The following is a 14,779-nucleotide window of genomic DNA, read 5'->3' as shown; positions in this document are numbered from 1 at the left end:
AGTGCCCAATGTAAACATGAAACATATGCCATTACCTATATTGTACTGTGGTACAGTTATGGAGGCCCTTCATAATGCAGAGGTCAACTGCCTGCTCTGCCAATAGTTAGAAATGGCACTATAGTATGCAGTGTTTAATAAACAGCTGCTTTACTAAACTCTTCTGAGGTGAAATTCAATGCAGACCCGTATCGTGATACGTATCGCATCGTGGCATCTGTATCGTGATATGTATCGTATCGTGACTTTGCTGGTGATACACAGTCCATACCAAAAAAACAACACACGAGTTCAAACTCTTCTAATGTTCTCACCAGTAGCGAAACTTGGATCCGAGTGTGAAGTACTGCAGGAAGAGGTTTCTCTCCAAAATACACAAAATAATGTTTTTTTTAGCAACATCATATGACCCCTTTAATTGCTGAAGAAGAACTACACTGATTTATTATATCACAAAAAACAACAACAACAAAACAAACACTAAAAACAAACAAAATCAAAGCATAAAAAAAAAACACTAAAAACCAAACAAAACATTAAAAAGAAAAGAAAACAAAAAAACTAAGAAAACAAAAAACAAAACAGAACAGAACAAAAATCAACATAAAAAACACTGAAAAACAAAAACAAATATAACACAAAAAAACCCAAATAAAGCAAAACATGAAAGAAAACAAGGGTGCATCCCTAGTTTTAAGCGAAAGCAGACATCATCAAGCCTCTAGTGTTTGTTTGCAGTATATATGAAACACGAGGGGCAGACAACGGGGTAAGATGGGCCAGTCACTCACCAGAGCATAGTGCAATTCCACGCCATACAGCTCCAGTGTCTGCGCAGCATTCAAGTAGTTAAACTCGGACTGAGCTGGTGTGAGTCCACTGCATGAGAGAGAGAGAGACTCAATCTCACAGATCCACAAACAATGAACCGCCTTGTTCCACAAATCTGTCCGTGTGTGTGTGTGTGTGTTCAGCTGTGACCCTTTGTTCCTCAGTCTCCGCTGACACTCAGTTAAATGTGAAACACATTATGAAAAAAAAAAACAGAGATCAGATGGAAGAAAATGAGAAAAAAAGGTTTGTTGAGCTCAAAGTAGATTTTAGAAAATTATCCATTTTAGTATGTAACCATTTCAGTTGTTAGTACCAATCACAATTTTGCAAAAAAAAAAATTTTATTTTGATACTACAGCAAAAGATATGATTTCAAATTTAAAAAGTAAAATATTAATTAAATTGTAGTCTTCAGTTATTTCTTAAGTAAACAGCAGGTAATAATGAACATAATTAGACACAATAATCAAGTAAAGAGAGATTAAATGAAAAACAAGTCTAAACAAATACATAATTTTGTACATACCAGTTCTTTTCTTAGTTGTATAAAAAACTGTTTAGATTTAAAAGATATTTTTACAATTTTCAACCTGAAACACAAAAAAAGAGAGGGAATGGGACATAAAAGATTAAACAAATTTGTATCCACAAGCTTTCAGTTGTGTTTATTTCAATGCAAATTTCCCAAATAAAATCACGTCTAAGGAGAAATTCACAGATAAAATGACACTCACCATGGAAAGTGGTTGACTCGTACCCTGTCCTTATAGACGGAGATGCCGGCAGACAAAACTCCGATGTAAATCTCTGTGTTACAGTGGTCCTGAAATCATCAAGAGTTGGAAACCATAAGGATGCAGTTTCCATGGCAACATCAAAACCATTTTGTTTTAAAGGGTGCTTAAACTTTTGGTTTACTTAAGAAAGGATGCTTATACTGGTGACCATTTCAATATCGACCAATAACGCTAGATGGATTGAACAGTTAAAAGAAACAACAGATGACAAAACAGTATACTGAATGAACAAATACCTAGAACAACATAATAGTGATGTACGAAAATACTACTACTGCTTTCTACTTCAAACTTTCACATTTAATTTTTTCCATTTCTTTTTAATTAATTGTAAAATTTACTAGCAATTAAAAAATGTAAGCTTTTTTCAGCTAGAAAATTAACTGTAGTCAGTAGCATTTTGATATACAGTCAAACCAAAAATGATTCAGACACCAGATATAATTTTTGATATTTTTTTAACTAGTGGGTGCAGGACACTATAGTTCAATTATTTCAGTGAGGATAGCAAAATAAAGTGAACTGTGACATATTATACCCAAAAATTCTTCATACAATGGACTACCAGTAAAATGTATAAAAATTTGGAACCAAAAATTATTCAGACACTTTGACCTGACCATGTTTTGCTTAAGTGTCTTTCTTTAAAGGGGTCATATGATGCGATTTCAATTTTTCCTTTCTCTTTGGAGTGTTACAAGCTGTTCGTGAATAGATAAGATCCCTAAAGTTGCAAAGACTAAAGTCAAACTCAAACCCAAAAAGATATTATTTATAAAAGTTAAGACTGGTCCACGCCCCTTATAAGAATCTTTAACACACTGGAGGATTTCATGGACATGTCTGGCGTCTCTTACTTGTGCTCTTGGTGAAGTTTGGCGACCTCTTTCTCAAAATCCTGCGGTGGGTTGGGAATGAAGCTGTACTCGGAGAGGTACCCAGGCAAATGTTCGGAGTGACTGTAGTCCCCCAGCTCAGCTGAAACACAAAACAGGCCATGAAACCATGTGTGCATGTACGTCAGCGTGAGACACGGGGCACAATGTGTCCTTCACCCTTTCAAAGAGTCAGACTTCCAGTTTCCTCATGATCTAAGTGAGCACTCATTCGGTCTACTGGAAACTCAACAGAAATTAAACTGAAAACCGTTAACTTTCTTAAAATAGTTTGAAAGTTATTCCCAAGCTTTTTTCCTCCCGCAAAATTAACATTTTGATGATACTGACAAGTTGATAATTTACATAAAAAATATTTCATGTTGTTGCATAAACCTAATAAAATTAACAATAAATACTACTAATAATTTATATATTAATCTAACATTTATTATGTATTACAATTTTGTAAAAAATTCACAAAAATTTAAAAATACTAAAAATAAAGTTGCATGTTCATTTATCTTAACATCATAATTTGAAGCATTAAACTAGTTTTTTCTTAACAATTTTCTGAAAAAATAAAATAAAAATAAAAATCTTAAATGTCCCTCCGACTTTGTTCTTTTTCATTTCAGAGAATATGGACAAAATTGTTTAATGCTTCAAACCATAATATTGAGATCAATTGACATGCAACTTTATTTAGTGTTTTATCTCTATTTAAAAAAAAAAACCACACAAAAAATTACATTTTTTAAAAATTACATTTGTTACAAAATTGTTTAACATTTCAAATTATGATGTTGAGATAAATCGACTTGACTCTTTATTTTTAATGTTTCATCTCAATATTATAATTTAAAGCATTAGTTTTGTACAATTTTCTAAAAAAAACACTGAAAACAAAGTCGCAAGTACATTTATCTTGACATTATACTGTAATCGGAAGAATTAAACCATTTTGTACATTTTTCTCAAGAAATCCACAAAAAATGTAATGTTGCAAGAACATTTATCTGAACATTATACTGTAAATTGAAGCATCAAACAATTATACAATTTTCTCCACAAAATGCAAACACTAAAAATAAAGTTGCAAGTATATTTATCTTAACATTATAATTTGTAGCATTAAATCATTTTGTACAATTTTCTCAAAAGAAAAAAAGTTGTACAGCAAGTACATTTATCTCAACACTATAATTTGAAGAATTAAAGAATAAGACAGATATTCATTTAGAAATTAAATTTAACAGTGTTATTAAATTATTTGTATTGTTATTTTAGTAGTTTTTAAGTCAGCACTAAATAGGTCATCAAAATGAAAACTAGGCAGAAATGAGTGTGCACAACAAAACCACCAATAACCGCCAATTAAAAAAATTAAAATTAAAGCCAAGAATGAAAACAAAATTATAAAATAGCAAAAACCTAACAAAAACAGGAACCTTATGCCATAAGTTATGCCATTCCATAATAATCAAATGTGAAGCTACTAGTAAAACACACCAGCTGTGGTGAGTGTAACATGACCGGTTACCTCAACAGATTGTTAATTATGTAATAAATCATACATTTTCAGCCTTATTACTGGAAATGGGTCAGACAGGGACAGGAAAGAGACAAAAGGCAGATCATGGACTATTTGTCAAAGCTTTTGTTCATCCTGTGTGGATGGTTATATCACCAGCCAAACAAACGCACAGGTCAGAGAGTTTGCAATCAGTTCCTCAAAATCTGCTTCATTCAAACTGACGTGTAAACCATCACGGATTGCAAGTACATACTTAGGATAATGCATTACAGCTTTAACATTTAAAATAAAAAAAGCCTGATTAACAGAAAACCTCATTACAGATTCCTCATGTTTATTTGCTATTACAATGCTTTATAGACATTGGCATTGAAAAACCCATAGGACCACTAATTGTTAGTGCAAAAATAAGCTGTAATACTTACCCTGAACAGCATAAGAAGCCAGAAGAACTGCAGTATTTTGTGGGCAAGGAAGTCTAGCAGAGAAGCAGAAAGTAAAGTGTTATATGAGATTTGCTTTTGGAGGAAAAATACATAGTTTTAATAAATAAATAATATAAGCTCACCTGCCACTCAGAATATCCTGCTTCAGTTGCAAAAAGTACAAATACCTGCAACAAATAAATATCACAAACAAAATTATTTTTAGATCCGTAATAAACATCCAGACAGAGAAAATGTGTTATTTTGTACTATTTACACAGATATAAGTTAAGTTATGTAATAATATGATATAATATACTTAGAATTTTACTTGTCATATGTGCAAAGCTTGGTAGTAACTGATTACATGTAATCTGAATTACATAATCAGATTCCAAAAATGTAGTGCTTGTAATTATATTATGTTTTTAAATACTCATTATTAGATTACAGTTACTTTTTAATGGATTACATGATTTTAAAGTATTCACACAATGGCTGTAAATTATTACAAATATAATAAAAAACAAAATATTTAAAACCTGGAAGACTTTTGACAATGTCACTGCTCTTTTCAAATTTATAAATAATTGTTTATGTGACACAGGGATTCCCAAACTTTTTTGCTAGTCAAACCCCTCTGACCTTAAATATTTACTCATATTTAAAGTTAATTAGTATTTCAGTAATTTAACAATACATTTGCATGTTCTCTCATGTCGGTTAATGGTCATTCATTTTATTTATTTTAGCTTATTTGTTATTTAAAGGTATAAACCCATTTAAAGGTATAAACAAGTTAGGTCAAAAGTATTAGAAGTAAACCAAAAGTAGTCAGAATACATTACCTAAAATGAGTAATCTAGATTACATTAGTGACTATAATTTTTATCATGTAATTTGTAATCAGTAACAGACTACAATTTGTAAGTAATCGACCCAGCACAGCTTATGTGGAGAAATGTAAAAAAAAAAAACGAAACTATACCTTGTGTACTCTTCTTGTAGTTTACTAGGGTCACTCACGAAAAACTTCACTCTAAACCTCAGATTATGTGGAGACGGCCCTAAAAATGAAAAATAATTACAATCAGAACATTTTATTCTGACACTTCAAAACAAACACCTTCAAATTAAAAAAATTGTAAAACATGACCTACTTTTGAGCTGTTTTCTAATAGGTTTGTTTGGGTCCAGCCACCTCTGAAACACACGGTCATAACCAAAATTTAGGACACTTTTTACTCAACATTTTCAGGATGAACACACAAACTGCTAAAAATATCAGCTCAGCAATGTGAAAGTCACTAAATCTGCTCGTCGAATCAAAACCGAACAACATCAAATGCAATGAACCTAAACATTCACCTCGTTTTACTACGAGCAGAAACAGAAATCAGCATTTCAATATGTGACCTTAGAATGAACTTTCCTGTTTGTACTGACACTGTGTGTGTAGAAACCAAAATAACTGCCAAACTGCTCACTATAAATAATAAACAAGGTTCATGGGATAATATTTTTGCATCTTTCTTATTGCTGTTACGCAAAAAATACAACATTTCAGATTGACATGTTGTGCTGCTTGAATGAACAAGGGTTTATGGGTGATCTGTTGCCGACGGCGACAACTGAGTGACAGGTGAGCATCTACCTGGCTGTCAGAAGAGTCATCTGCTAGTTGAAGGCCAAAATAGTCTCGCTCCGTCAGCTCCAAGTGTTTATACACTACGTCCAACAAGATCCGCCCCTGATCTTGCTTCTACAAGAGACAGAACGTGTTTTGATATCAGTTCTGGACTGTTAAAAATAAAAGAAAGCACACAAAATAAAAACACAAGAAAACATGTTAAAACATTAAAAAAAACAAAAGACAAAACACAAAGCTAAAGCTAAGGAAAAGCACAAAACAAAATACAAAAACTAAACCTACAATAAAAACCCAAAGCAAACCAGAACAAACCAAAGCAAAAACCAAAACAAACCAGAACACATCAAACCAAAATAAACCAATACAAAACCCAAACCAGAAAAAAAGAACAAAACAAAACAAATAAAAACAAAAAAACAAACCAGAAAAAAAAATAATAATAAACTAAACCAGAACAAACCAAACCAGAACAAAAACTAAATCTGAACAAACAAAAACCAAACTAGAAAAAAGACAATACAAAAGACAAAACAAACCAACCCAAACAATCCGTGTATAATTCGATCATTCGTTTTTTGATTTAATATTGAAAGTAGAAAACGAGAAAACGACTCCTTTTTCGTTTTTTCCCAAAAAACGAGAAACGGGAATTCAGCTTAAATTTTCGTTTTTCGTTCATGGGTGGAAAAATGAATAAACAGCTTGAATATTTGATTTCTACATGTGGGCGGGAATTAAACGGCCCTTTCTGCTGATTGGTCAGCCGAAGATCAAACCGTGCCGTCATCAGTTCTTCTGCAGTATCACGCAGCAAAATAATAGTCCTCCACTGCTGCAGTTGTACGGATTAATAACCCTAGTATGACAGTATTTACACAACTATCAATACTTTGTCGGGCAACCCTTAGCCTCAATGACAGCCTGTAGTCTCCTGGGCATGCTGTCATCCAGCTTCATGCAAACCTCAACTTCAGTTTTTTTCCCAGACTCGGTCTGAATAATTTTTGGACCCAAATTTTCCAAGCTAGCTTAACCATTCAACCCAGACGATCTGTGTAGCATGTATGATCATGACAGCCATGGCCTCAGGACACGCTTCTGTCCAACCCAGGAATGTGAAGCATCTGCCCGAAACAGCCACTGTGAGCTGCACGTGTAAAACCAACCCCAGCCGCCACATCGTATAACTCCAGCCAGCCTCTATTGTACCTCACAGACGGCTGGTCTCCTGTGGTGGTTCTTACCGACCTGCCATTTAGCAGACATTTTTCATCCAAACCAATTTATTGCACACTTAACGGCAGCGCTGCAACAGAGGAGTGAAACTCTGATACAGCAAAAGTCAGACATCAGTTACTTTGCGGTTTCTGGGTCACCTCTACCTAGGATTGAACTTGCAACCTCCAGAAGATCATTATCTGATCATTATATTATTATATAGAGTGAGGAACGGCTGGCGGGCTTGAGAACGGCGCGGCCGGCGGATTCGACGAAGGAACGGACGGCGGGCTTGCGGCAACCACATGTGACGACCCCGGGCTGGACTCCGAAAGGAAAAATTGAAATCGCATCATATGACCCCTTTAAAATGTAGTGCACAAATCTTACGGACAACTTTTAATGTAGCTCTTTGGACATTTTTTGGAGCTTGACAGCCAACATTTTGGTTAGTTGGAAAAGAGCAGCTGAGAAATTCAGCAAAAGATCTTCATTCATGTTCCACAGAAGAAAGAAAATCATACAAGCTTGGAATGACATGTAAAAGATTTTTTCGATTTATGATTGCTGTGTTTTAAACTACTCGTCTGAGGGGGAAAATGTGCATCATGTAGATTTTGTGTGAAATTCTTTAAGTTCTCAAAGACTTCTGCTATAAGTTTTTCAAGAGGTTTATGAAGAACATTTAAACCGTGTAGATCTATTTCCAAAGGTTTTCAAGAATTTTAAAGCATTCCTTAAAGCCCTTCTGAACCCTTAAAGAAGTTTCTGTAGGACTCTAGAGAAAGAATCTTTGGCTCTTCTCAACATCCAAAGAGATCCTTAAAACAGAAGAATACTGTTGAGATATTAGGGTCTTTATTCACTCAAGACTTACAAAATCAAACTACTTTGAACTTGCCACTGAATTCAGAGCTTGGTTTTCTGCCAAAAGCACAAAATAAAAACAATTGCAATCTTAGTTAGTATTGAAGTACTGTTGAATTAAAGCAGATGTTTGCATTTTCTGAAGTGATTGTGAGTGGTGTTGGCCTGCTGCCAAGATCCCAGAGCGTTCTGAGTGGTTGCCAGGGCGTTGCTATGCAGCCGCTAAGGCGTTCTGATTGGTTTTTAGCATCTTGCTGGAAGGGTTCTGAGTGGTTGTTTGATGGACAGATGGTTTGTTATTGGCCAAAGGCCAAAAAAATCCACCCTGTGACCTTCAGTGTAAATTTACAGGATTTTTTTGCCTGTTTTGTTATCCACCAGATGAAAATCTAAGCTCTGATCACTTACAAAAGAAAAAACACACTTACTCCTCATGATTTCCAAGAATGTAGCACAAACAGCACTGGAGTTTAATACTAAACAAAAATACGCAATGAAATTTGGCCTTCTTTAGGAAAATAACTAGTGCTGAGGGTGGATTAGCTTAATTAAAGAAACAGTTAGCCAAAAATAAAAAATGTATTCATCTTCAGGCCATCCAAGATGTAGATGAGTTTTTCTTCATTCAGATTTGGAGAAATGTAGCATTACATCACTTGCTCACCAATGCATCCTCTGCAGTGAATGGGTGCCATCAATATGAGAGAGTCCAAACAGCTGATAAAAACATCTCAATAATCCACAAGTAATCCACACCACTCCAGTCCATCAATTAACATCTTGAGAAGCAAAAAGCTGTATGTTTGTAAGAAACAAATCCATCATGAAGACGTTAACGTCAAACAGTTGCATCTGTCTAAAATACAAGCCCATAATCCATAATATAATTTAAATAACACATCAAAATCCACCAACATATTTGTTTAGAACAGTTTTGGACTATTTTCAGTTGTAAACGGTGCTTGATTTGTGCATATTTCTCTCCTGATTCAGACAAGATATTATGGATAGAGGACTCATATTTTTGCCGGAAACAATGATTTGACGTTAAAATTGTGTTGATGATGGATTTGTTTCTTACAAACAGGCAGCTTTTCGATGGACTGGAGTGGTGTTTTTATCAGCTGTTTGGGCTCTCATTCTTTCTGACGGCACCCATTCACTGCAAAGCTGAGCAAGTGTTGTAGAAACAAACTCATCTACATCTTGGCCTGATTGCGAGTAGCCTAAATTTTCAGCAAATTATCATTTTTGGATGAACTATTCCTTCACAGACGTTACACATACATGAATGAACGGGTGTATACTCACATTGGCTCTGAAGGTCTGTACTGTGTTGTCCAGCAGTAAAACGTTACACACCACCTGCGCGTGCTGTCTCTCTCTGGCCTCCTCCAACGCTCCCACATCGTAAGATCTGCCAGCAGGCAACCGGAAGCGTGCGGTCATTACGGTCCCCACTCCGTCTGCGAAACACACAGAAGCTAAAGGTCACCAACACGCTCACCTGACCACGGTAAATGTTATTAAGCAGTGTAAAACACACATACACACACTAGCCCATGTGATCCTACGGCAAACATCAGTCACAAACATTCGTCTGTAGTCCACCTAAAAGTACCTGTAAACAGCTATAAGGAGCAGGGAAAATGTTTGAAAGATTTTAGCTTCCAGGTTCTACTAGTAGAGATGGGAAAGCAAAAATCAAAACAAGGCACTTAGAAAACAGTCTTTCAATTGAAGAAACTCGTAAAGGAAATAGAGTTCAGGGTTGGTGTCAAGATAATTCGGATTCAGAACTCACGAAAGGAAACTGCTTAATAGATTTACTTTTTTTTCTCTGTAAGCTAACCTAATTCAGCTTCTAAAACTGCTGACATTCATCCTCTAATATTGAACTCTTTCATTCAAGGTTTTAGTGATACTAAACGCTCTTCTCAAAGCAAACAAGGTCATGTTCGGCTAGCTCTCAGATTCCTCAAGACAATCGGCCCACTGAAGTGTCCCTCAAAAGATACCTTGTTGAAAACCTATTTATATTAGAAAAGATCGAGCAATTTCAATCAGACACACTAAGATGGAATAATTTCTACAAATCAGAATGCTGTGAATCTTCCTTTGAACTCCTAGCAAAAAGAGACGAAGCATTTTACAACCACAATCTCGCACACCTAATTTAATTTCTGACTGATATTGATATCATCAGCGATAACAAAAACACAACAAAAATGCACTTTAAGATGATAATTAACGCTGTTGAGGTATAAAAGACAAGAAAAAAGTATAAAAGACAAGAAAATACCGCAAAATATCACCCATGTTTACAATGTTTGCGCTAATAATGAACAGTTGTAAACTGAAGCACTTTTCTAGCGGGTTAATTAACTCCAAACACATCTTATACACATAGTTAATCAGATAAATACACAACAAATGTAATATTACAATTTACTTCTGCACATAATGTTGCAAACACACAAATGGACTTAAGCTAAGTTACATGCTAGTCAGAATATGCACGTCATGCTATGAATGTGCACTTTTTGCAACAATACACTAAAAACATTTAATAAATAATGAATTAAAGACGTAAAAGAGCATAAAAATGAACAATATTGCTATTTAATGTTGATGTCTAAATTAATTGAAACTGTTTGAATGTTTGGTTTAATTTTGAACTTCCTTCACAACTAAAGTGTTTTTGCTAAAATACACATTTCTAAAATTATTTTTTTTAAAAATTTACTTATTTGATCCAACATAATCCTAAAAAAAATTCAGCAAAAACATAAATAAATAAAACATGTATTATATTATATTATATTATATATTATATTATATTATATAGTGCTTCTCCAATGACATGCTTCAAATGTGTCAGCATTAGGGATATGCCGGTATCAAATTTTCATTAAAATGCATTTAAAAATTCTGAATAACTTGTAAAATATAATTATTCACGGTATTTAGAAGAGCCCACAATAACAATATCGTGCATATTCATTACAGTGATATATCGCATTACCGAATACCGGCACAAGTCTAGTCAGCATCTATTTTGTGGACCAAACCTAGATGAAGAACATAAAAAGTTCAGTTACCTGATAACCCAAATTTGGTTTTCAGTTTTGGTTTTCAGCCGAAATGAAAACATAAATTTAGTTTTCTGTTTTTTGGTAAAACAAAATCAATTTTGGAGCATCACTAAAAACTGACTAAAATGAATAAAGTTTACATGTCAAAATATCAACTAACTCTAAGGGATATTATGGTCAAAAGACAAAAACAAAACCTAAAACCAAAAAACTGTGTAAAAATGGACACTTAACTCTACATAAGATAATCTAAACTCTTTTGCTTTATGCATTTCACTCTAGAGTCAAGAGAAAAATCAAAGTAGTGTATCGGACGGCCCACTATAAATCTCAGACTTTAGACACCCCCATTCTAGAATGACTGGCTCTAGACAGCCCACTCTGGACCCTTTAGAGCTGAATATCTAGAGCCAAAAACTCAGAATCAAAGACCTGACAGTGAGTCTCCTAGACCTAGATCAAAAAACTCTTACGCTAAGGAGTTTGTTCTAGAGTTTTAGCTCACTGTAGGGTCTCAGACTCGACACCACCCAATCTAGAGTCTTTGTTTCTTGTTATTTGATAGACCTGTTCATTCACATTGCTTTTCTGTGTGTTGTAACCACAATCTGGGAGGAAAGGACCATATCTGTCCACAGGGCAGCTGACGGGGAGCAGGTTATGAGCTTATGTGATGTTGTATACAAAGTCTCTTTCAAGGAACACTGGCTTAACACATTCACAGCACGTTTACTGGTGCTAAGGTCATAAGAGGGTGACTAACATTCACTAGTTGTACTTGGGGTACTCACCCTTGTTTAAACCTGGAACAAAAAACAAGATTTTTTGTTTTATGTTTGCATTTTGTTTTTACAATGAAAGTCAATGGGGTCCAAACAAAAACCGATTGGACCCCATTGTTTGTAAAGACCGAAAACAAAACACCAGAACATTTTTCAAAATATCTTCTTGTGTGTTTTACAGAAGATCAAAGTCATACAGGTTTGGAATGACATGAGGGTGAGTAAATGATTGTCTTTATTGGGGGTGAACTAACCTTTTATGGTTTTTACAAACGAATAAGATAAAACAAGTCTTTTTCTTTAGGATTCACCAAGCTTTCTCTTCCCCTTTGAAATGGCATTTGCATCATTTATCATTCTCAGTTGTCGGCATGGTTTATTTGTACATTTTTTTAGTGGTTTCTAAAAATGGACACACCTAAGTTTCTTTACACATGTTCATGCTGTACAAAAAAAGCTCCCATAACACTTAAAGGCAGCTGCGTAAACAACAGGGGGTCAGAGTTCATGACCTGTAGGAACAAACATGCAACCTTTCTGGATGGTCACATTCGCTTATTCAAACTCCCCCACCCAACTGATTACAACCATTAATCTACGACACAATCTACATGGAAAGATACTGTCAGACAAAAAGTGCCATCAATAACAAATGTGTTTCAGCACACTTTAACTTTTGACATCCGTTTGACTAAATTTACACCAGCGTACCTTTACAAAGCAAGTCTTTTGAGACAAAAGTATCACTGTTTAGGATCTCTTTAACTCCTATGGTTATCGTGACGATGAAGAATGAAAAGATATGAAGTAAAAAAAAAAACTCAAAGATTTTCAATCGTAAGATCACAAAAACACAAATCAGTTCTAAAAATAACGGTTATATCTGATACTTACATCAGCACAGCCTTATTTGTCCTGCGGGTCAATGCAGAAAGGATAATCTCTTTGTAGAACTTGCTAAACTGTGATGTGTGTGTGTGAGAGAATGTGTGTGGTGGAACATTTCTCTTCTGTAGAAGTTTCCCCGGATGTCATTGAATACCACAAACACCGAAACACTTACAATTTTCCGCTGAGTGGGGTTCAGACCACCAACATCTTCAGATCTCAGACAGTGTGGGGTTACAAAATGAGTTTATCCCCCACCCCAAAAACACTCTCACGGTCAGCCCCCTAAACCAATATTTCCATCCTTCTCTCTAAGGTGAAGCCATCATATCCTATAATGCATAATAAGCTACAGAGGTTTTCAACTAGTGTTCTGATTAAGTTCTGTGAACATCAATCAAAAATACATATGCTGAAAGTCACATTAATAAAAATATATACTATAAGAAATAAATTCCAATATATTTTGTTGTTGATGTAAACTGCATGTGTTCAATCAAACTTTATGACATTTTCCCGCAAATTTACTTTGTAATTTGGCCTATACTAAAACAAGATTTATCCCACTATTTGTTCCACATGTTAGTTTGGTAAAATCACACTTCTGTTGTCATTTATGCACTTACAAAATTGTCAATATTCAATTCAGTCAAATTTTGTGATTTATTGGACGTATGCAGTTCACTGTATTTTCAACACATTTCAATGCTCAATTTTAAGGACATTTTACAAATGGACTTTAGGAGTACATTTTTACAAGTATGTTCAGTGGTTCTCAACTATTTTTGCTTTAGGATGCAGATCTTGCATTAGACATCAAGAAGGAGCCCAAAACAGCAATGTTTAAAGGCACTATTGGACCTACAAGTAAACTTTTACAAATAAAATGCATGCGTATGTAAAATTTAGCTTGTAAAAGTTCTAATGTGGGTCTTGCTTTGAACATCGAGTGGCAGTTCAAACCAGCACATTTGAAGGCACTGTTGGACCTTACAAATAAAACTGCATGCATTCTTTAAAAAATTACAAGTAATTTTTTTTTTTTTTTTACAAATGTATGTGTACATACAATTTTGCTTGTAAACACCAAACGCAGATCTTGAAAATAATGTCAATTGGCAGCCCAAAATAGTTCTTTACAAGATACCGCTGGGCCTTACGAGTAACATTTTACAAGTAAAATTACATGCATTCTTAAAATCTTACAAGTAATTTTTATTTGACATTTTATGCATACTGAAAATTTTGCTTTTAAACGTCCAAAGAAAATCTTGCATTGAATGTCAAGTGGCAGTCTAAAACAGACCTTACAAGATACTTTTGGACCTGATAAGAAGAATTTTACAAGTAAAATTGCATACATTCTTAAAATTTTACTAGTATTTTTTGTTACAATTGCATGCATATTTAAAATTCTGCTTGTAAATATCCAATGCGGATCTTGCATTGGACATCGGGTGCCAACCCAAAATAGTACCTTAGAAGGTACTGTTGGACCTTACAAGTAGTGCTGGGCGGTATACCGGTTCATACCGAATACCGGTGTTTATTTTTGCTATGATATGAATGTTTAAAATACCGCAATACCGGTGTATGTCGCTTAAACAACGTTCGGAACGCGACACTGTTTGAAAGGGGTCCCTTTTCACTGTTGCACTGTGGTGAGGGAACAGCTGTATGTGTTACTAAGCGTGAAAGTTCCGAAACTGAAGCTGTAGAACTAATAGAACGTGATGACGCAGAAGAACTCATCCACAATATCCACATTGACAAATATCAAATATCCCCCGCCCCCTGCCATCAGCTCCCG

The 14,779-nt window shown here is 34.7% G+C and overlaps 1 protein-coding gene across 1 annotated transcript in view; it reads right to left on the bottom strand.

Annotated features, from left to right (window-relative positions):
* Positions 1–14,779, bottom strand: part of LOC107739349 (tyrosine-protein phosphatase non-receptor type 4-like) — a 38,485-nt gene that overhangs the window by 19,377 nt on the left and 4,329 nt on the right. The window contains exons 2-10 of the mRNA XM_016551444.1: positions 9,516–9,670; positions 6,123–6,230; positions 5,629–5,671; positions 5,457–5,535; positions 4,612–4,656; positions 4,469–4,521; positions 2,489–2,609; positions 792–879; positions 315–364 (exon numbers count right to left, since the gene is read on the bottom strand). Of these exons, the coding sequence (XP_016406930.1) occupies positions 315–364; positions 792–879; positions 2,489–2,609; positions 4,469–4,521; positions 4,612–4,656; positions 5,457–5,535; positions 5,629–5,671; positions 6,123–6,230; positions 9,516–9,653 (725 nt within the window). The 5' untranslated portion in view covers positions 9,654–9,670. The remainder of the gene's footprint in view (positions 1–314; positions 365–791; positions 880–2,488; positions 2,610–4,468; positions 4,522–4,611; positions 4,657–5,456; positions 5,536–5,628; positions 5,672–6,122; positions 6,231–9,515; positions 9,671–14,779) is intronic.

The sequence above is a fragment of the Sinocyclocheilus rhinocerous genome, unplaced genomic scaffold (assembly GCF_001515625.1).
Source record: "Sinocyclocheilus rhinocerous isolate Xijiao unplaced genomic scaffold, SAMN03320098_v1.1 scaffold945, whole genome shotgun sequence".
NCBI classification, from domain to species: domain Eukaryota; kingdom Metazoa; phylum Chordata; class Actinopteri; order Cypriniformes; family Cyprinidae; genus Sinocyclocheilus; species Sinocyclocheilus rhinocerous.
Note: the sequence above shows the minus strand (reverse complement) of the source record. Positions and strands in the feature narration are given on the sequence as shown.